General features: G+C 44.0%; 1 protein-coding gene across 1 annotated transcript in view; it reads right to left on the bottom strand.

Moving 5' to 3' along the window:
- Positions 1-5,269: 5,269 nt before the first annotated feature.
- The window catches only part of LOC136642054 (myosin-4-like), a 41,867-nt gene continuing 23,470 nt past the window's right edge, over positions 5,270-23,666 (bottom strand). The window contains exons 27-39 of the mRNA XM_066618254.1: positions 21,372-21,490; positions 20,559-20,755; positions 19,960-20,143; positions 18,229-18,394; positions 16,600-16,724; positions 14,284-14,592; positions 11,922-12,125; positions 11,434-11,559; positions 9,776-9,946; positions 9,281-9,385; positions 8,819-8,914; positions 7,773-7,907; positions 5,270-5,377 (exon numbers count right to left, since the gene is read on the bottom strand). Of these exons, the coding sequence (XP_066474351.1) occupies positions 5,363-5,377; positions 7,773-7,907; positions 8,819-8,914; positions 9,281-9,385; positions 9,776-9,946; positions 11,434-11,559; positions 11,922-12,125; positions 14,284-14,592; positions 16,600-16,724; positions 18,229-18,394; positions 19,960-20,143; positions 20,559-20,755; positions 21,372-21,490 (1,952 nt within the window). The 3' untranslated portion in view covers positions 5,270-5,362. The remainder of the gene's footprint in view (positions 5,378-7,772; positions 7,908-8,818; positions 8,915-9,280; positions 9,386-9,775; positions 9,947-11,433; positions 11,560-11,921; positions 12,126-14,283; positions 14,593-16,599; positions 16,725-18,228; positions 18,395-19,959; positions 20,144-20,558; positions 20,756-21,371; positions 21,491-23,666) is intronic.

A 23,666-nucleotide genomic window follows, 5' to 3' on the forward strand; every position in this document is an offset into this window, starting at 1 on the left:
TCCAGCTGAATCCTGCACTTCTTTCAATCGTTGCCCCTCACCCCACATCTCTTTCACTTTAATGTGAAATTAATGTAAATTATGTATTAATGTAAATTAATGTAAAAAGTATTAATGTAAATTAACGTAGTAATTTAATGTAAGTAAAAAACTGGTAGTGCACCTTGACAATTTTAGTGCCTCGTCAGTGTGCCGAGAGCTGAAAAAGGTTGAAAATGGCTGCTCTAAGGCTTCAGCCTTGGCATGTGGTAGAAAGGAGAGATAGGGCTGGGTGTCATCAGCATACTGGTGGCAGCCCACTCCAAATCCCCGGATGACATCTCCCAGCGGTTTCATGTAGATGTTTCATGTAGAAACATTCTGTATGGGGGACAGAATTGAATGCTGCTGCACCCCACACCTCAAGGGCCAGGGTGCCGAACAAGGGTCCCCCAGCACCACCATCTGGGACCTATCTGCCAAGTTGGAGTGAAACCACCACAGCACAGTGCCCTCGACTCCCAACTCAGCAGATGGCCCAGAAGGACACCATAGTTGATGGTGTTGAATGCTGCTGAGAGGTCCAGCAGGACCAACAGGGACACACTCCCCTGCTCCAGTCCCTGGCGTAGGTTCATCCAGCAAGGCGTCCAAGGCCCAGTTTGAAACCAGATTGGAAGGGATCCAGATAAGCTGCTTCATCCAAGACCCTCTAGATTTAAGATGCTACCACCCACTCAATCACCTTGCCCAGAAACAGGATATTAGAGACTGGCTGGTAATTATCTAGCAAAGTGAGGTCCAGGGAAGGCTTTTTTAGAAGGGCTTTTTTGAACCACTGCCCACTTCAAGGATAGTGGCAGGACCTCTCCACCAAAGAGGAATTAACTACTCTCCCTGTCCTCTCGGCCAGCCCCTACCAGGTGGACCTAATAAGCCAGGCAAGGGTCAAGTAGGCAGGCGGATGGCCTCATACTCCAAAGGAGTCTGTCCACATCCTTGGGATGTCCAAGCTGAAAAGAATCCCACAAAACTGGAGAAGTCGACACCAAGGAGACATCATCAGAAATTGTCACTATGGCTTCCAGGTCATGACCAATATGAGCAATTTTATCTGCAAAGTACTACATGTCACAGCAGGCAATTATATGTTCCTCCTGATCAGTCAGAGGGGTCTGGTGGATGTGGGCTTTGCACCACACGGCATAATTCCACTGGACGGTTCTCTGCAGATGCAGTGTTAGCAGAGAAAGAAATTGACTTTGCTGCTATCACCACCATGGAATAGGCTCTATAATGAGCTCTATTCTGTGTCTGATCTGATTCATCATAAGTTTTCTGCCAATCTGCCACTGTCACTCTAGATTTCTACCCTGTTGCTTCATCATCTGCAGCTCCTCAATAAGCCAAGGAGCCTCTCTGAGTCTGCAGTGGGTATCGTTCAGGAGCAATCTCATCCACTGGCCTGGCCATTTCCCCTTTCCAGAGGGCAATCAGCCTCAGATGTGTCACCAATCTTTGCAGCTGGAAAATCCCCCAGAGCCTTCAGGAAACCCTCAGGATCCATTAGCCTCCAGGTTGAACGCTAATCCAACAGACCATACAGTGTTGGCTAGAGTGTTGGCTCTCATGGCCCCTCTTCGCCCATCATCCTTAACAGTTGGTGGTTGGCAACCTTCAGTCTCGAAAGACTATGGTATAAGCCTACAGCACCCAATATTTCCAGGTGGTCTCCCATCCAAGTACTAACCAGGCCTGACCCTGCTTAGCTTCCAAGATCAGACAAGATTGGGCATGTGCAGGGTACCTCTGTCAACTCTCCATATCAATAGTCATGCTAGCCAGCTTTTCCCTACTGGGGCTGCCAATTCAGCCCTCTCTCATCAGTCTCCCCATCCATGCCTTAGGGCACAATCCTTACGAGGTCTTCTCAGAAGTGTGTCCTATTTTGTTCAATGAGGCTTACTCTCAGAAAAGTGTGGTTAGGTTTAGAGCCTTAACCTCAGTTCTGCACCTGTCCACCTCCCTCTCCTGATGCTGTCTGATCCTTTCTGCAGGCCTTTACAATTGAGCCTTCTGTCTTTCATTCATTCATTCATTCATTCATTCATTTATTCATTCATTTATAGTATTTTTATCTCACCTTTCTCCCACACCAAAGGGGACTCAAGGCAGCTAACAATATGAAAACAATGTTATATATATATATAACAATTAAAACATTAAAAAAACACCCAGAATCACAAATCATTAAAAAGTGCCTGACCCACCATCAGTTAAAAGCCTTCATGAATAAGAAAGTCTTTCATTTCTTATTTTCCCACACTAATCAAATCTCTGTGCCAAAATGTCAGTGGTCAGTCTTGTACCCTATGAAAGGTTTCCCTAAACAGCCACATAGGATAGGCTTTTGGTAAGACTGGTCTGAGCAAAAATGTCACTCATGTGTCACAGATATCACTATGGAGATCAGATAATGCTAAACTGTCAAAGGAGTTTATCAACTGTGGGCACAGTCCTAACCCCTTATGTCAGTGCTTTCCAGCACTAGCATAGCAGTGCTAATGGGACATCTGCTGCAGGTGGGAGGTCTGGTGTAGAGGGTAGAGCCTCTGTTAGCCTGAAGATAACATCTGAAGGTTTCCAGTTTGAGGCCACCGGCAGCTCTGTGAATGGCGAGACCTTGAAGCAGCTGACAAGATGAGCTGAGTTATTCCACCTGCTCCACCTGCTTTGGTGTGAGCAAAGAAGCATCTTGGCTGTCCTTCAAGTGAAAAATGAAGGACCTGCAGTGTGGGAGGCAACTGGGGGCCAGAAGTGATACCAGACCATGAAAGTTCCATCTGAAATGTTGTGCAGTTCTTGAAAGATAGAACCTTTCTGTTATTGTAAAAATCCCCTCGGGGATTTAGAGATAGCCTGCCTACATAAACCGCCTTGAATACAGTCAGAGGAGTAATCCAATGACCAGAAAGTTGGTATATAAATACCAGTATTAGTATTAGTATTATCCTGCAGTTGGGTGTCACTCACAGAGGCCTCCTCAAAGTAAGGGAATGTTTGTTCCCTTACCTCAGAGCTGCATTGCCCTTGTGTTGGTGCTGGAAAGCACTGATGTAAGGGGTCAGGATTGCGCCCTGTATCAACAAGCAATGGCAAATATCAACCCATTTGTGCAAAAATAAAATGAAAGCAAGCCTATTTCCTGCCTGTAATGCATGAATACCAGTGTGTTCAAGGAATCTGTAAGCTGAGTTCTACAGCAAAGGGTTGGTTGTGCATCCAATGCATGCCAATGTGCAACAGAGCTATGGGTTTCAGATCCCAGGCTAATGTGATCCCTGATATGACTGCTGTGTAGGGTATGCATTGGTTTAGAAATGGCATTACTGTTGGCCCATTCTGTGCATGCTTGTTCTGGTTTTCAAGGTACAATTACCATGTGACCACTCCCTTCCCCTTTCTGCCATGTCAGAACAACTACAGTCATTGGTCCAAGTGCAGCCCTCATCATTGTCAACCAACTAATAGTAGGTATAAGAAGACCTTTCTGCATAAGAAAGTCCTTTCATAAGAGGCCTTTCTACAAAGTAAGTGGGAGCATTGTTTGTCCCCAAGTATGCATTGATAGTGTGACATTTTCTTGGCTAGAAATCTCTGCACAAAAACCCATTTTTACTCAGTGAAAAAACACTTCTGTTCCTGACCTAAGCAAGGCATGAGAGCAGCTCTAGCCCCAAAATAGCTCCCAGAATCTTTGTGACTCAGAAAGCCCATCACATTACCTCCTAGGGATTTGGGTGCTTTTGCTTAGCTCTTCTTGCACTTGAATGCTTGAAGCTGGGATCTGCGAAAGCTCCACTGAGTTGCAAAGTAGAACTCAGTTAACCTCTCTCTGCAACTAGCACACATAGGCAGCCGCAAGCCCTTTGACAAGTATGAGGAGAGTTTGTCAGTCCTGTCTGAGGAAAATGTTTATTTGGGGCTTCCTCCTACCTACATATGTGCATTATTTCTAACTAGGAATCAGCAGTTCTAGTAAGAATGCCCAAATAAATTATCACAGCATACTGGTGATTTGTAGTACTCTCATCAGCAGTCAGCTTTTGTTTAAACATTCAAGAAGAAACATTTTTCATTCTCAGTCATAATGAAGGACAATGCTGCATTGTTATGTTTGTTTCACTGCTAGAAGGTTTTTATGACCAGCTTCAGAAGTTAGTCTCCCAAGAACAATCAGGATCTTCACATGATGTTCTTCATCCGTAGGTAAACAGAAGCACAGGGAAAAGGGTAAAGACTATGTGCTTATATGTTTTACCATGAGTAGTTTACATGCACTGACAGTGAGTTTCCACTGAAATCCATATATATGTGGACTTTACATCTGATGGTATATTTTTCCCCTGCAACCAGGTAGGAAGAGTATGAAATGACCCTTAAGACCCAGGGCAAATGTTATCTCTTAAGGCAGTGATTCTCAAACTGTACGTCACAATCCACACATCATAACCCACATGTGCAGTGGTTCCAAAACCATGGCCAATAAAGTGGGTCACAGTGGTAAAAAGTTTGAGAACTGCTGTCCTAAGCCTTACTTGCCGCAATAACTGCATTAGTTCTACTTGTGTGACAGCATAATGCTATGCATGCGTCTATCTGAATTCAGTGGGATTTACTCCCAGGAAAGTGTGCATAGAATTGCAGCCTGAATACTGTAGTTTCAGAATAGCTGTTTGCAGAAGACAGCAGTGGCTACATTCTGCTTATTGGATTCACACTGCTGAGGAAATTGTGATCCTCTGTGAGCAACTCTTCCAAAGGTACACAACTGCAGGCAGGCTATTCTTGTAAACGGTAAGCCACCCCCTGATGTCTATAACAGTTCCCAGGGTGCTTAAACTGAAGTTTTTTCTTCCCTTATTATGGTGATATTTATATACCACCTGTTTCCATGCTGGATCTCAAAACAGTGTACATGAGGTTCACAGGTGTTCTTCCATCCAGACACAGGCCAAGCCCATACCTATTTAGGGTCAGCTTATTTATCTTTTAGATTGACCTTGGTACCAAGAACACAATGTGGAAGAATATGGAACTACAGACCTTCATAAATGCATGCCACCAAACAGCTGGCAATTAATCCCCACCCTCTTCAGTTACCTGTCTCTTAGCTTTAATTTTGCAAGCATGTGCATTGACCACATTGCACAGGATTTCCCACCATTTTCTTGGGTCTCTGATTTTTGAAGAAGCATTAAAAAGGTAAGGATGAAAGTTTGATGCATATTATTGTGTTTATTCAGGTCAGATAATTTATATGTACGTTGCCTGCGAAGAACTCCACATTGTGCGGATCATCACAGCTGTGGCTAGGCTGGCTTCATTCTTCTGCTTTCTGTATAAAAATAAATTCAAATGTTGTGGAAGATGCTCAGGTAATAGAATGGTTAATAAGGGTAGAGTGTGGTCTGCTGAAGTATGACAATGGGGGAGAGAAAGAGATGAGAATTTGGCATCTTGCATTTTTTCTGGTATGAGAGAAACTCTCTCCACAGTTTGGGCCTCCTGCTGTCACAACCCCTGGACTTGTCCACTTTTATTTCCCTACCTCTGGTGGATTGCTGTATCAAGGCAGCAGCAAGTGAAGGGAAAGAAGCTCACAGTCAGGCAGTTGGAGGACTGCCAGATTCCACCTCAGGCAGAGTTTCCTACAGATGTTCTAATCAACCCACACCGTGAGCATTATGAAAAGCTGAAGCTGCCTTGTCAAGGAGTCAGCGCATTGGTCCATCTGTACTAGCTACAGTGACTGGCACCAGCTCTCCAGGGTTGTAGAAAGGTGTCTTTCCAAGCCCTCCCTGGAAATGTCAGCAATTAAATCTGGGACTGTGTCTACCATGAATGACTGACTGAACAGGTCTTACAAAAAATTATGTAGCATATACTAGTAAGGGGATCAAAATGCATGGTCGCAATGATTATTTCAGGATTTATAGGTCTGAATATTTGCATTCTTCTGAGAGTTATTGTAGAACTTGGAGCTATATTGTACCTGGTATCTGTCTCCCTCCTTCCCTCAGCCCTGGAATTCCATAGCTATTAGGGCATGGCTCATTTACAGGCATTGGTAATACAGTGTGTTCTTTGAACATTTTTCTAGTTTACAATTTTTATTTTCAAACACATGTTAATGAATGCAATCACTTATAAATATGTACAATCAACACTCCAATATTTTGTCAAGGTGTTGTTAGTAATATTTCAGGATTTTGGGTGCTAAACTTGTACACTGGCATCCTTGTGCATACAGTCAAACAGTTGAAAAGTGGGTACTGATATTGGGATGCCCGAAGGTGTTAACACATTAGGGGCCCCGTCCTAACTGACTTCTGCAGCCTTGGAATTCACATTCCAGCAACGCAAGTGCCTTTCTGGCATCACAAAACACAATGCACACCCAACTGGGCTGCCACCAGAACAACAAGCAGTGGTGGCCACATGACAGTGGTGATCCCAGATGCCCTGGTGCCAGTACACTGGTGCAGGGGTTGTGGGCAGAATGGAGCTGGGAGGGGAAAGAATGGGGGAGGGAATGGGGCAGAGAGGGGGTGTGTTAAGGGCAGGAAGGGGGCATTGGCTCCACTAATATCCTGTTCCCCTTTCTAGTCTCACTCTACCTCCCCAGGTTCTCTTGGAGTTGCGCCAGCCAAAAAGCTAGCACAGGTCTGATAAGACCTATTGGGGAAGTGGATGCTTACCTTGAGGTAAGGGAACAGAAATTATGTTCCCTTACCTCAAGGAGGCCTCTGTAACTGCTCCCCCTGCAGGATGCAGCTTGTGCTCCATTGGTGTGCAGGGGTTAGTTAGGATTAGGCTATAGGTTGAGGTTGTAGGTGGTGATACAAACATAAAGCCTACATTTGGCAGAAATTCATCTGCATTGCAAATACTTCTGTCTGGGGTGGTCCCCATCTCTGGCCCTTGTGAGCTGTTCTATGGAGCCCCTGGCAGTTAGTGATCTTTGCCATGGCCTGACTGGGCCTGTTGTTGGGCAGCTGAGTATGTTGTTTCCCCCGGACCCGCTAGGGTGAGCCCAGTCAGCTAACACAATCAGTGCCCAACACAGCAACCACCCCCAAACTCACTGCAAGGCACCTGGGTCCCAGACAGCCCCACTCCTGCCAGCTAATGGGCCAACAGTGTGACCACACAGCCTCAGCAGAGCTGGCAGGACAACCTAACAGGGTGAGGAGGTTCCCTTCAGGATCAGGGCCTGTGAAGGGAGCAAAACGTACACCAGAGCAAGGGCAGGAAGGGGTGGGGTGGAGGGCTGCTGCCTGTGATTCCAGGGAGGAGGAGGCAGGAGGAAAAAACCAGATGGTTTAACCCCCTCTTCTGGACATTTCTGAGGCTGCTTGGGCTCCCCTTTGCACTCCTGAGCAAGGCCCTCAGTTTCCATCCTGGATGCCTCTCCCTCGCTGTCAGCAGCATTCTCAACTTAGTGGCCAGCACACAGCCCTGCACAGCTTTTCTTCACATTCTCTTTTCCACTTTTTTCCACTCTCTTTTCCATAAGACATTAACATAAACAAGAAAAGGGAGGCTCAAAGGCAATTTAAACTTTGGGTATGGTTAAAAAGAGTGTTCTCAGGTTTTAGTTTGGAGTTGGAGAGGCTAGGCAGGAATCTGACCACAAATCACTGTTACCAACTGAAAGACAGTAGTATCATCTTTATCCAGAGAAAGACTACCTCCTCCTGTACCCCACCTCACTCCACCAAGACATTTACCTTTCCTCCAATGTCACGACTCTTGGCCCTCAGTTTGTTGACCTGGGATTCAGCAATGTCTGCTCGCTCTTCAGCTTCTTCTAGTTCATGCTGAGCTTTCCTGCACCTGGACAAGTTGGCATTGGCCTGCTCCTCCTGGTACAACAAACATAACATGAGAACAGCTGCACAGGCAACATCTCTGCATCTGAAATTAAATTATATGTGGGCAACAATGCAAGTGTCCTGCAATATGCAACAGTGAGAGACATAAGAGATGCTCCCTTCTTCCCTTCCCCTATCTTAGAAAGTATGGGCTGCACTGTGAAAAGATTTCTATGATGTGGGCAGGAGGTATAGTCTGATGGTTGAGCTGCTGTACTGTACTGCCCGAACAGCTAAGTAGGAAAACCATGGTCTCGTTTTGGATGGGAGACAGACAGAATGCCAGGCTGACAACTGCATTTACCCATTGTGGCAAATGGAGTCACTGCTGAGTTGATGGTCCACCACAGTGAGAGAGCAGGGGAGTGTGTAAGAAGGTCAGCAGGCAAAGAATGGAGAACAGCCTTGAGGACCTGTGTGGACTTGATATACAGTTGCCTGCTGAAGCTTGATGGAACGCAGCCATAAGAGATAACCACACCATGAGGATAACCACATCTGCTGAATTGAGGGTTCTGTGAGTCTTTTCCTCAGCACATATTGTAAAAATGCCATTAAAAATGATTAGCTTAGGTTTCATTTCAAAAATGAAACGCCATTAGGTTTAGATTAGCTTGCCTATGTAAAATAGCCTTGAATGCTGCGTAAAAACAGCAGAAGATAAATACCTATGTATGTGGGTAAGAGAACCATTGCCAGGGAAAGGAACATTCTTCTGATTCACTCTGTGCAACAGTGCAGTGTGAGGGAACCTGCTGAAAGCATGGGGTCATACTCTATTGCTGTCCTATAGTTTTGTGAGAGATAATGGGTGTTTTTTTTCTTTTTTGTTAATTTGGGAATGCATTGGGATGGTCTTGATTTTAAGCATGGCAGGAACCATTTGACATATGTCCACTTACGGCCTCCTCAGCTTGTCTCTTATAAGCCTTCACCTTCAGCTGTAGTTTGTCCACCAGGTCTTGGAGCCTAAAAACATTCTTCTTGTCCTCTTCAGCCTGCATGGAATGCAAATGGAATTCCAACACTGCAAGGATCTGAGAAAGTCTGTTTTTACGTGATATCAGGGTGTGGTTTTCCTTGGGGGTGATAGGTAGCCAGAAAGAAATATGGTATCTTTCGCTGAGCCCCTTTTTGGTGACTTAAGAATATAAGAACATAAGAACAGCCCCACTGGATCAGGCCATAGGCCCATCTAGTCCAGCTTCCTGTATCTTACAGCGGCCCACCAAATGCCCCAGGGAGCACACCAGATAACAAGAGACCTCATCCTGGTGCCCTCCCCTTGAACTTGACTTGAACTAGGGCAGAACTGGTGAAGAAAAGAACCCCTGGAACAGGACCGTGGAAGAGGGCAGCCTTACCTGATAAGTCGTTTCTTTGACCCTCCGCTCATATTTCCTCAATCCTTTGATGGCTTCAATCCCTCGCTTCTGTTCAGCATCAAGTTCACTTTCTAACTCGTGCACCTAAAAGAGAAAATTCCAATGAAGAGACCACATTATGAAGGGAAGAATCAATATATCTATGGAGACTTATTGTAGTCACTGAAGACTGAGGGAAAGGCACTGATTTTGGAGGAAAATTCTCAAAAGGATAAAGCCCATTAGAGTATCACTATAAAAACAGCCCAGGGTCCAATCCTATCCAATTTTCCTGTGCCGATGCAGTTGTGCCAATGGGGCATATGCTGCATCCTGTGGTGGGAAGACAGTCACAGAGGCCTCCTCAAGGTATGGGAACATTTGTCCCCTTGCCTGTGGACTGCATTGTGGCTACACCGGTGCTAGAAAGTTGGATCGGATTTGGCCCTCAAACTATCACAATGAAGGTCACCTGGCTGTAGTGCCCACACATACCCTGGCTTCCAGTTTCTGGAGCTGTTTCTTGCCACCTCTCAGTGCCAGCTGCTCCGCTTCATCCAGTCGATGCTGTAGGTCCTTTACCGTTTGCTCCAAGTTCTTTTTCATCCTCTCCAGGTGAGCACTGGTATCTTGCTCTTTCTTCAGCTCTTCGGCCATCATGGCTGCCTATTTAGACAGGCCCAGAATGGTAATACAGTATTACTGAGCCTATTTGTCCATATAGCTCTTGGAATTATTTTCTGCGTTGGATCTGCCCCTGCAACTTAGATTGGATTCCCAGAATCTGTTTATGTCATTTCCTTCCGTGGCTTAGGTTCCAGACTTCTATTTAAAATATTTATCCTCTCTGGATTGGACTCTTTGCGTGACTTTTGCTTATTTTGTTCTCTTTTGGTTTAGTATATGAAGTTCTGTTGTATTGCTTGGTTTTATCACTGCCACAGTGATGACTCAGGGCCGGCCCTATAATCAGTAAGTGTTTTTAAAGGCAGTTAGGCCTGACTCATCCATGAGGTTGACTGGGGCATCATCTCAGGCAGCAAACTGATGGGGGCAACCACCTCTGATAGTCCATTTGCCTCCACTGCTCCCCCTGCAAGAGGTGCAAAGGCTGACACATAATAAGGTCAGGGGGACAATATTTAGCACATCCCTTCAGATGTCAAGAGATCATGGGCCAGCTCTGGGTTATGCACTGTATAACCCACAGCACTATAGCAGCACATAGAAAAATACAAGAAGCAGGCGAGAAACCAGAAGTGATCATCTGTTCGAGGGAACTTTTATTATTAAAGGAATAATCACTTCAAGGAGACATTCTTAACCAGATGAGTTTGATAACAAATGATCAGATGACAAATAAAGACCCCTAGGGGTTAGCAATACGGCAATGCATTTGCTATACATAGCTGGTGAGGATTTTTGATTGTGTCAACTCTTCCTTGGACATGTATTGCCAAATAATCCTGTCCCGACAAGATTTATTTTATATGTCTGAGGAGAAGGAGGTCAGCATGAAGGACCAGCAGCAGCAGCCAAATGGAGAAATAAACAAGCAGCAAGATGGTTGAGCAGACCTTCCCCGTTTCCCTGAACAGGAGAAACCACAGGTTTGCTCCAGCAAGTACTAAAGTAGGGCAATGCATATAAAAATCAGCATCTAGCTGAATAATACTTGTTAAGTATCAATGTGTTAATGCAACCCAGTTCTTCTGGTAACATAAAGACTGAGGGGGAATCATTGTCCCACTTTGCACACCACTGAAGCCCAATTCAGACTCGCAAATAGCCATATGAATAATTGCTTGAAAAACACACAGAGGATCTGTAGGTAGTTCACTTTGTGGCTTTGGCAGTTTTCACCACGTGCTCTCAAACGACAAAATAAGAGCCTGCGCTACCATGGGTGAATATAATGACTTTTTTTGCCACATGGAACCACCAACCTGCATTTCTGCATTTCAAGCAGCCATTCAAATTTCTACTTGAAAGTAGGAACAGTATGGTTGGCAACCTTCAGTCTCGAAAGACTATGGTATAAGCCTACAGCACCCGGTATTCCCAGGCAGTCTCCCATCTAAGTACTAACCAGGCCTGACCCTGCTTAGCTTCCAAGATCAGACAAGATCAGGCACGTGCAGGGTAACACTTACATCTGTAATTGCCTTTTTGGCCTTCTCTTCAGCATTCCGCGCCTCTTGAATAGCGTCATCAATCTCCGCCTGGAACTGAGCAAGATCTGTCTCCAGCTTCTTCTTTGTGTTGATGAGGCTTGTGTTCTGTGGGCATATTTGATATTCCAGTTATTTCTCTTCATGCGCCAGTGCAATCCCATGTGTAGCAACCATGGCCTGTACTGTCACAAGCAGGGATTAGGATTCTGAGCACTTTGAAGATTTGCCCTGTTAAATTTCCCTTGGGATGATTTGCTCATGGCTCTGGCTAACCACCCTACTGGGAAATAATTTTGCCCCAGGGACATTTGAACTTTCTTTTCTGCAATCTCTAGCTATTCATTTTGCATGAACCTTTCTCTGGTGCACCTTCTCTCTGTGGTTGGGATGCTACAGTTGATATGCAGGAGGGATGGGGATACAGCAGACATAGGGGACCTAGGGGCCTTTCAGCTCTGTGATTCTACCTGGGAATGTAGGAGCTGCACACGCTCACTGGCATCAGCCAGCTCTTGTTCAGATACTTTTCGAGCACGCTCAGTTTGCTCCACAACTGCTCTCATCTCTTCAAGTTCAGTTGTCATCAAGTTGTTTCTACGCTCCACCATTGCCAGTTGTTCCTTCAAGTCATCATTACCTCGCAAAGCATCATCCAGATGAAGCTGAGAGTCCTACAACATAGAAAAATACACTGCGTTTCAGAACTTCTGAGAGTTGCTATCCAGTGACAGCCTAAAATTAAAACTGACGTGAAAACTATTTTATTGTATGGTTTATTTGGGGGTAGAGAAGATGAGTTACATCAGTGGCATCACTAGGGTTTACATCACCCAGTGTGGGAGGCCAGTGCGTTACCCCCACGATGGACCTCCTCCCATGCAGTGGCCAGGGCAATGGCCCTGGGTGGTGGGCGTGGTGATGCACCATTGCCCCGCCCCACTGTTGTTCTGGCTATAAATTTTGATAGACTAGATATTTCAACATGGTTTGTTTCATTGCATTCTGCATGAAGTTGTCCATCAAATTATATCTATCATGATGGTATTATTCGAAATTACCAAGATTTAAACATTTTGACCAGTAGTGGTGTCACCTCCCCTGTGCCCACACCCCACACACCCCTATAGCAATGCCACTGGGTTTCATAACTAGATCTAGATCAGCCATTTTCAACCACTGTGCTGGGGCACATTGGTGTGCCGCAAGTGGTCCTCAGGTATGCTACAGGACTTTGGGGGGGAAGGTCATTTATTAGTAGGGCTAATGGGGGATGTGAGCTCCCCACGTGCAGCATGGTGTGCCTTGTCTATTGTCAAAACTCTGATGGTGTGCCTTGACAATTTTAGTGCCTTGTAAGTGTGCCATATGATGAAAAAGGTTCAAAATTGCTGATCTAGGATCATAACTAGATCTTTCCTGCAAAGCTGGAATGCTTATAACCTTGCCCTGAACTTTTCTATTGCTTTCTTAAGGATACAGACCATTATGGGATTAACAGGCTAACTGTTCAACATCACCATTTATATTTATCTGACAGCCAATGTTGTCAGTGGCTAAAAAATCAATAAATAGTAAGAGGAGACTGCTGATGGCTTGTGTTTTATTTGTGATGTTTTAAGGATGTTTTAATGTTTATACTTATGACTTGTGATGTTTTTTAAATATGATAATTTTATGGCTCTACAAGACACTTCGCGTATCCTTTGGGGAGAAAACTGGGATACAAAATGAGTAAGTAAATAAATAAAATGCTGGTTCCAAACTGGGAAACTAAGATTCAAATTTCAAGTCAACTGTGAAACTCCAGAGGGAATCTGGGCAAATCACTCAGTCTCACCTAAATCACAGGGCCATTATGAGATTACATGCCTGTTTATGCAAAGTAGGTCTTATGGGGATTACTTCTGAATATAAACAGCAAAGGAGATGCAAAGTGTGATAAACCTATGGTAGAAGGGGGCTTTAGTGCTTTGCCCCACCACACTTTTCATCCTCATTGTGGTTCCCATTCATCACAGTTTTAATTGAAAAAAAGCTTCAATTGGCTTTCAATGGAAGCTTCATTTTAACTCATATAGTGTTGAGGGAAGGTGCAATTGAGATCAAAACTGTGACAAGGGCAAACTTCTAAAGCTACCCAACCCCCGCCATTATTTCATCATGTTTCACAGCCTCCCTCTTGCTATTTATAAATAAATGTACTGTGTTATGCCATTTGGCCATGTTGTGCAATTATGCACATGTCTTCCAGCTCAGTCCTCACCAACTTTTTAGTGCTGTGCAGCCATGCCAATGGGGCACGTGCAGCATTTTGGGAAGGGGGCAGTCACAGAGGCCTCCTCAAGATAAAGGAACATTTGTTATCTTACTTTGATGTTGCATTGGTGCTGGAAAATTGATTAGGATTAAGCTATTAGACTGACCTTTTACATTGAGTTCCCTGAGTGAAGGCTGCTATACAAATGCAAGAAATAAATCACTTTTAGAAATTTATATCAGCAGAGTGGACTTTGCATCTTTTTCATCATCTTGGCCAGAGTCTTTGATAAACTTGTTCTCATTGAATTTCTTTTTTTAAACTCTTGGCCTTCACAATATCTCATAGCAATAAGTTCCACAGACTAGTCCACTGGCTGCTGGTTTATTGCATTGGCTAGTGCTCTTGTGTGAAAAAAGGAAATAATCCCTATTCATTCTGAACATTCCATTTGTAACAATCTACATCTAGAATCTAGACACTGGTAATGCTACCTATCTCTTGAGCCCTTCTGCAGAATGGATCTAGGCAAATCTTTACAAGGCTCTGAAAATGCATGTGACAAGGTTGACCTTGAGTTGTCCTTGGATACTCCGCAGATGCTTTTGTGTCTCAGCAGCCTGGCGGTTGGCGTGGCTCAGCTGGATTTCCATTTCATTCAGATCCCCCTCCATCTTCTTCTTGATCCTCAGGGCATCGTTTCTGCTTCTGATTTCTGAATCCAGTGTGGTCTGCATTGTCTCAGCCATTCTCTGGTGATTTCTTTTCAGTTGTTCAATTTCCTCATCCTTCTCTGCAACTTTCCTATCAATTTCAGACTTCACTTGGTTCAGCTCAAGCTGGACACGCAGGATTTTCCCTTCTTCGTGTTCTAAAGAGCCCTTTAATTAATGAAACAAAATATTTGTTTCAGTTGTGTTCGCTGAAAACACCCACAAAAAACCTCTGCCATGAAATTTACAAACTCAAACTTTGCATTTCTACCCAAATGAAATGAACATCTAAGACCACAATCCTATCCACACTTACCTGGGAGTAAGCCCCATTGACTACAATAAGATACAACCCTCTCAGTCGCACAGTTCCTAAATTTGAGTAATTTGAATCGAGCCAAGCTTTCTGTAGCAAGTAATCACTGAGTACATTACATCTTTAGCAATATCTGCAGAGTAACTGATTGTTTTGTTTTTTAAATAATACATGTTTGTATGTAAAATGTATTGTACCTGTGTGTACACGTAGGTGTGCACATACACGTATATTTGTGTACTACTTAGGTTTATATTCTCTCTACGGTTTCCATACAGAGTCTTCACCTACCAAATGTTTATGCCTAATAAAGGTTGACTTGACTTGACTACAATAAGATTTACTTCTGAGTAGACATGCATAGGCTTGGGCTCTAACACATCAGCAATAGGATAAATAGTCTCTTGTGAGCGCCACTGAATCGTAGATGTCTGTCCAGGCTAGCCTCCCAATCATCTGTGAAAAATACAATTAGCTTTTCAAGTTCCCAGGATTTGACTTGTCTGCCCTGAGCGCTTTGCAATATGGAGCTAATGGGCCTTCTCAATTTAAATCAGGCATTCTATTTGTAGCCAGCAGGTGGCACTAAAAATCCTTCTGAGATTTCAGTTTGGTGGCAATAATGTTTTTACTGTAGATTTTAAAGCAAGAATACAGTGTATTATGACTATATTATTATTATTAACAACAACAGTAAATAAATAAAACCTCTATAAAATCCAAAGACCTCCAGAAAGCATAATATATAGATCAAAACCGAAACTGAATATCGTCAAAACTTAAGGCAGATCTTTGCAGAATTAAAAATCATACAGAAATTAAGTTCCCCTCTCTTGATTTGAGAAACGCTGTTGTTGATTTAAATAGTACATTTATGAATATGTGAGTCTGATTGTGTTTGTCCATTAGATGCACATATTCAATCAATTTGTCATTCAAGGCCAAATCCCATACCAACCTGAACAACCGAATAAGCTTAAGCCAATTATTACTTTTCCATGTATTAGCAACTTCTAAACGTGCTGCCAAGAACATCAACAAAAAATGACTAAGGGCGCAATCCAAAGAGCGCCCTAGGCTGGTGCAAGTCACCTACGCTGACCTCCTGACTCACCCAGTGATGCAGAAGTGCCTTATGGTGTTAGGAACCGTAAAACACCACTGTTACAGTGTTTTGTCCATAACAATGGCACTTTCCCCAGCCTGAGGTTGGTGCAGGGGACTTGCACTGGCCTTCTGAGGCCAAATGCAACCCCAGTAGTGCCTGTGGATAGTAAGTATGTGCTGGCAGCAGGCTGCTGGTGTGGGGGTCTGGGGAGGGTGAGGGAGAGGCATTGCGGGTGCATTCTGGGTGCAGGAGGAGGGCGGGCAGCGGGTGGGCCCGTGGGTACACCAGGCCCAGAAGGGGGGTGGAGCCAGAATCCGGCACTTTAGGCCTGATCCTAATCTCGCTCCTGGGTGGCCCAGCCTGCCTGTTCCAGTGCAGAATAGGACTGCCTGGCTGCAATCCTATACATCTTTACCCTCAGGTAAGCCCCACCAAACACAAAAGCAGTTACTTTTGAGTAAACATGTATAGGATTGTGCTGTAAGGCTGCACACCTATCAATACTTCCCTATGCATAAGCCCTACTGAATGGTTCTTACTTCTGAGTGGACGCCCATAGGATTGTGCCAATACCCTCATTGGAAATAAAAGCTGACACAGCTATAAGAGATCTATGAAAAAATGAGTCAGGCAATAGGTTGGGGAAAGAATTTTCAAAAGCTCTGCTTCCTGTATTTGCCATGGAGCTGCCTCTGGAGGGCAGGATCACACCACCCACGGTTAGCTTCAACTATTAATGTCTTGAAGGTACCTCTACTTCTTCCAAGGCAGCCTGCAGGTCTGACTTTTCTTGCTCAATTTGCTTTTTTGTTTTCTCCAGTTCATGGTTGCTTTTGCCAGCTTCAGCTGTCTGTTCAGTCAGGTCAGAAATTTCCTCTGGAGACAGAAATAATTTCATTTATCATTAAAATCAATGTAATAATTGCTGCAGAAGCCTCTGCAAATCTACTCAGAAGTAAGCCTCACTAAGTTCAATGGGACTTACTACCGGGTAAGTGTGCATAAGGTTGAAGCCCTAATGCTGCAATTTCATCAAGGTATGTGCTTCCACAGCACAGTAGATGCAACCAAAAAGATTTTCTAATCAAAATTAGAATTTTGAAATTATACATAAGTATACATTTTCTTTATTTTATACAACCTCCTAATATCGATTCATTAGGCACAATTCAATCAAAATTAAGGACTTTTAAACCCTATTGATTTAAATGAAACATATGTTTCCATCTCTTTCATTGAAATCAAAGAGACAGCACAATCCTAGGCATATCTGTTCAGGTGTAAAGCCGATTAAATCCATTGGAACTGAAGTATACAGTTGTTCCTCAGTGTCCATAGGGGATCCATTCCTCCCCCCCCCCCCACAGATAAGCACATCCATGGCTCTGGCCGAAAGGACATTCGAAAGCGACAAGAGATGGTCTCCGGTCGCATCCTGAATTGTTCTGAGGCCTAGAGAGGCCACTTGCATTCTCTGTGGGCCTCAGAAAGGCCTCCAGAGGTACCAGGAAGGCACTTCCAGTTTTTGGCTTCCCAGAAAGCCCCCCAGATGTGACTGGAGAAGACCTCCAGTCGCATCCAGGAACTCAAGTCCAGCAGTCCACCTGCATATAGGATTGGAGCCCCAGGCTACATTTTGATTGGTTGAATTGTGCCCATTTTGTTAACAGCTGTTTTTCCATTTAAAATGCTCAGAATGGTTTATGAAAGGTAAAAAGATAAGTATTAAAATGCTAAGACATCGCATAAAATAATAAGCCAATAAATAATCAGAAGCAACTAATAATGAACCATCACAATTATACATATATTTGTATTGGTATCTTTTTAAAGTTTAAGAATATGGAAAGGTTTCACAACCTCTTGTGTAAGAGGTTGACCAACAAACCTCCCTAAGGAGGTGGTTCAATGATCATGAAAACCCTGTCCCTGTAGATTTTACTTAAGAGATTACATCTAGAGCAGAGCCTCTTTTTAAGAGCCTGATCTTAAAAAAACAGCAGCTACAGATGGGAGATATTACTCCCTTAAACGTCTGTGCTCAGTCAATTTTACATCATTTTAGAAGTAGAGGGCATAAGTAGTGATTGTATCCACTGATCCCCCCTTCCCAGTTACAAGCCAGCTCACACGTGCATGGCCATCGCTTGATCTTTCATTGCTTAAGGAAAGTGACAATGAAAAAACTGTGCTGAGGTTAAATAAAAGTTCTGCCTCTGGTGTTTTATTACGATGTCTGATTCAAGCCAGAAATACTCTGAAGCTGTAAAAGCAACAGGCAATGTCTCTGAGTCAGAAGCTATGGGGGTGGTGGTTGTATAAATCTAGCCTTAACAGAAGCCCTATGTTGAATCAAGGACTGTAGGGAAGAAATACTTACGTTGTAAGTTTTTGTTTTCTCGCCTGACAGTTTCAAGCTGGTCCAGGACCTCCTCATAAGCGTTCTTCATTTTGAAGATTTCGGTACTCAAAGATCGTGACTCTTTCTGGGCAGACTCTAGTTCAGCCTGGCATTCTTGATACTTTTGCTTCCATTCTGCCAGCACCTGGAGAATACACATGCTCTTAGCACAGAACCACCACACCATGTTTGTATCCAGATGACCAACTACCAGGAAAGTCGGTGGTGTAGTGGTCTGGGAGGTGAACTTAGACCTGGATGATCCAGGTTTAAATCCCCCCTCAGCCACGAAGCTTTCTGGGTGACCTTTGGCCAGTCTCTTTCTCTCAGCCTCACCTACCTCACAGGGTTGGGTTGTTGTGAGGACAAGGAGGGGAGCAGCTGTGTACACTGCCCTGAGCTCTTTGGAGGAAAGGCGGTATAAAAATGTGAAAAATAAATAAAATAATAATACCCCTTTCATTCCTCTCTCCATCCTTGTACTGTATAATGGCCTGTGAATGACTCTTTACTCAGCTTGGCTACATCAACTTACTCGTAACAAAGGTACTTTACAATAAATTCCCCAACTAAATGTGTTACCATGAATCTATCCCAAGGGCAACCATGGGAGTGTGGGCAGTTTTGATTTCAGGGGTGTCTGCAGACAGTAGTCTGTAATCAATACTGACAATGGTTGATGCTAAATACAGGTGGTGCCTCAGTACCACTGATTTGGTATCCACTGATTTGACTCACCACTGATACTGGGGTCCACATTTAAATGCCTTGTAACAAGGGAGGTGTTCCGGGGCAGGGGGGGACGGTCCCAAGGGTGGGTGGGGAGCAGGAGGCGGGGCTGAGACCTGGCTCTTATGCCGGATCCCAACCCCGTTCCCAAGCAGTGCAGAGCAACTTCAAGCCACTCCACCCTCCTCGAACTTATGCCACTCAGGAGATGGAGCAAGTCCGAGGAGACACATTGGGCCTGCAATGGCTTACCTGGGGGTAAAGAGTTTTCCTTTACCTCCAGCTGAGCCACTTTGGGGCCCGATCTTGTGCTGGATACAGTGCAGGTCTTTTGACCTGCCTGTTCCAGCGCAAGGTACGATTGTGCTGCATGTGTAATTATTATTATTATTATCATTATTTAGTAGTACTAGTAGTAGTAAAAGTAGTAGAAGCAGAAGTAGTAGCAGAACCCCTGCTAATTGGGTAAGAGGCACTTTTTCAAGTGGGTGCCCCTTTTTTTAGCAGGGGGAGAGTAACTGGCCCACCTCACCCCAGCACTGTCTGTTCTAGTGGCTGTCTGCTGGTATTCTTTTTGCATCTTTTTAGATTGTGAGCCCTTTTGGGACAGGGAGCCATTTAGTTATTTGATTTTTCTCTGTAAACCGCTTTGTGAACATTTAGTTGAAAAGCAGTATATAAATACTGTTGTTGTTATTATTATTATTATTAGTAGTAGAAGCAGAAGTAGTACTAGTAGTAGTATGGAATAATGTTGCCTTCCAGATGCAATGTTTATATTCAAGTTAGAATGATATCCATATTTGGGTATATACAATTAAAGATAGAATTAAACTGCTAATAGAGAAACTTTGTGCTGAATTCTCAGAAATGCCAAGAGAAACCCTGAAAATTGTTTTCAAGTTTAAACTGGCGAGAACTGAATGTTCTTCCTACAAAAAAGAGAAGTCAGCTGCATGATGACCAGTATGAAAATGCAACCTTGTCAAAATTCCTCTGCCTTTTGTCCAGTGCTGCACAGGCTGCATTTGATCTCTCCACATCAATCATGAGATCATCCACTTCTCCTTGCAGTCTTTGCTTGGTCTTCTCTAGTGAAGCACACTTAGAATTGACAGCTTCAATCTGCTCTTCTGATTCTTGGAGGCGCTGAGCCAGTTTCTTCCTAAAAGCCAGAGAAACCCCATGATGTGTAACAAATGCATTTTATTAAAGCTTTAGGGTACAGAAAAAGAGGAAACCGATTGAAAGCTTGAAGTGGCTGGATAGATGGGAAAATGTGGTGAGATGGAAAGGAGTGCATGCGTAAGATAACCTGAAGATGAGGGGAATCTTGGGGCAGCAGTAATTGCTGGGAGAAGGCACTGAGGGAGAGAGAGATGGGCAACTGCACTGTGACGGGTTTTGAAAAACTCTTCAAAGATAAAACAATCAGAGATAGATATCATCAACTGTAGTTGAAACAAAAATTGATACAAGGTTTGGTGGCTAAAGGCATTAGGTCCTTGTCACTTGTTCAGAAACATGGCCATTTCCTGCCCTGTCTAAAGTGCTTCCCTGACTGCTTCCCCAGCACATACTTGGCTTCTTCCAATTCCTCTGTACGCTGAATGGCATCTGTTTCATACTTGGTTCTCCACTGGGCAACCTCACTGTTGGCCTTGGAGAGGGCCCGCTGCAGCTCACTCTTGGCTTCCTGCTCCTCTTCATACTGTTCCCGGAGCAAGTCGCAGTCATGGCGAGCAGATTGCAAGGCGTGGGCCAGGGCATTCTTGGCCTAAGGGGTCATAATTGTACATAAGTGGTTACCACAGCGTTGCTTTCATCAGGAGGTTTATATTAGTCTGCTGGTAAGGTTATATAAGCGATCTAAACTTGTGTTCTTGTTCATTTACTCTTTCCTTACAGGTTTTTCCCCCCCTGCATCTAATGGTTGATAATCTAAAAAAGAAATATTTAAATTTTTTTACTCTTAAGATTTAACTTTAGTTTCTAAATACTGTATTACTTAGACGGACAGAGATGGGCACCCCCCCACCAATCTACTGCTGACCACTTCAGTTGGCCTCAGGAATGGGCCAGCCATGCCTGCATTGTCTACTGTAGGAGAATGTTATATGTTTACAGCCATATATTTTTCAGTTGCGATGAAAACATCTGCAGAAGCACATGTCTATCCTTGTTGCATAAGTTGCCTGTCTTCATATTTGTAGTTGTCCTTTGCATTTTCATCAGCCTACACCAGCTGGGAGTCAGATTCAACCTCTTTATTATCTTAGTCCGATGTTATCTATCTTTCCTGCCTCTTTTTATCTGGATTATTCATCCCTCGGATTATTCATCCCTGAGAAATGACACAGTAGACTAAACTATTAAGAGAGAGAAAAAATGACCTTATTTTCTTCTTCCAGCTGCCTCTTGAGCTCTTCTGTCTGCTGGGTGAAGGCTTGTTTACCTCTGATCAGCTGAGAAATCAAAGATTCTTTTTCTTCCAGTTGTCGGACAAATTCACCTAATGGAAAAAAATATTCACAGAGTCACAGGTTGCATCTGAAATCACCTGCTCCTAAGTAGAAGTCAGTTTGATTTATGCACTGTAGTACAGTCACTTGAGGAACCGGTACTTAATATCAGGATAAGTTTTCCATCTCCACCTTTTGTTCTTTTGCAACAAGTCTACTATAACAGCAGTTCTCAAACTGTGGGCCTGGGACCCACCAGTGGGTCATGACCCAATTTTTGGTGGTTCCGTGAAACTGACAAGGCAGATTAGGCTATCAAGAGTTAAACAAGCTGCTACTGGGGGGGGGGGGGAGCATTGCTGCTCAATCACCATTATAGCCACACCCCTTGACATTTATAAATCAGGAAGCAGCCACTAGGGCAGGGGTATCAAACATAAGGTCCGGGGGCCAGATGTGGCCCTCGAAAGGTTTTTATCTGGCCCTCAGGCTCTCAGCTTCTGAGCAGTGCTGAGGTATTACTGCTGAAAGGGCAGTCCACATGAAAATTGGGCTGTCCCTTATCTTGAAATATAATCAAGATTTGCATGTTTTCTCTTCTTTCATTTGCGACTAAGTGAGAAGAAGTGTTTATTTTTGGTTATGACCTGTTTAATGACAACACTTTCAGCCTTCAACAGACATGATGAATGCTATTTGGCCCTTTGTATGAAACGTGTTTGACACTTTTGCTCTAGGACCTCCAAACAGTTTGAAAACTATTGTACTATAGTCTTATATCAATGGTTCTCAAACTCTCAGAGAGAGTGTGAGAGCCTGTAAGTTCTTGCAGGGGGGGCAGTGATGTGATCCCCAGGATCGTGTCACTAAGGGGGCTGCAGGGACTGGGATATACTCACCAGTCCCTGCAGCAGCCTCCCAGGGGTGCAGGGAGCCCTGTGTGACCACCTGCATGGCTACCCAGCCCGCTAAAAGTGAAAGCGCGGTTATCGCGCTCTGCCTCCGCAAAACCAGAAGTGAAGCGCGATCACTGCGCTTTCACTTTTAGAAGGGTGGGGAACCCTGCAGAGGGTCGCAGGGCTCCCCGCACCCCTGGGAGGCTGCTGCAGGGACTGGTGAGTACATCCCAGTCCCTGCAGCCCCCTTAGCAATGCAATCCTAGGGATCATATCACTGCCTCCCCCTGCCCCCGCCCCTTAAGGAAACAGAGGCCAGGGCCCTCAGGCTGGGGTGTCGTGACACCCCAGTTCAAAAAGCCTTGTCTTATATGATTTTAACTTTCTTAATAATTATGCCCCAATTATGCCTTGTTTTTCTGCGTTTTCATGCCCACATAAACTTTTTGTCATTGCTTCCTTGGCACTCCGGGAAAAATGGGCACAATCTAGAACACTGTAAACTTAAATTCCCTTGCAATCAATGGAAATTAAGTAATCTCTGTGCTCACGTACCATAGATTCTACTTGGAGTCTTTCTCTGAATGCCCCCAGAGTTATTTAATTCACATTCCATGAAGCATCATATACAACTCTGGTTTTCGGTCATTAATAGAGACATGGATGTCAAAGGATTGTTGAGTGACAAGTGATATGCATGTTGCCTCAAGTGTCAGGATAACATTTCTGAATCTTCCCACAGAGCTTGCTTTACCCTACTTATGTCTTCTGCCAATGCTGTCCTTGCCCAATGCCTACTCCGACTGTAACCATCTCCACAGTTTTCACTATTCATGTATATTGTCATGCCAAAAATTAAAATTGGAATTAAATTAAAATTGTCATGCCAAAAAAAAAAAAAAAATGACAATGCCCTTTTTGACATTAATAGTGCATTAGTTGCAATATTAGCTGGTGCAGATAACACAGGCCAACACACATTTTGCTTCCTTAAACGTTACACCAATTCCTGGGTATATTTGGGGTGCTGATTCCAAAAATGGCATCCGTTTTGCCCTATCACATCTAGTTTTGCAGATATAATGTAGACTCATTAGTGAATGGTTCAAGCAGCTTCCTCATGAGGAAGCCTACACCATGGCTTTCTCATGAGGAAGCTGCTTGAACCATTCACTAATGAGGCTATACTATATCTCCAGAACTAGACGTGATGGGGCAAAACGGATGCCATTTTTGGAATCGGCACCCCAAATTCATATCAAACTACCATAAAGATTGGGTAAAACTTTTCTGACCCTCCATTTTGTAGGCCTGTGTAACTGGAGTCAGA

Source organism: Tiliqua scincoides, chromosome 2 (genome assembly GCF_035046505.1).
Source record: "Tiliqua scincoides isolate rTilSci1 chromosome 2, rTilSci1.hap2, whole genome shotgun sequence".
In the NCBI taxonomy this organism is placed as follows: Eukaryota; Metazoa; Chordata; class Lepidosauria; order Squamata; family Scincidae; genus Tiliqua; species Tiliqua scincoides.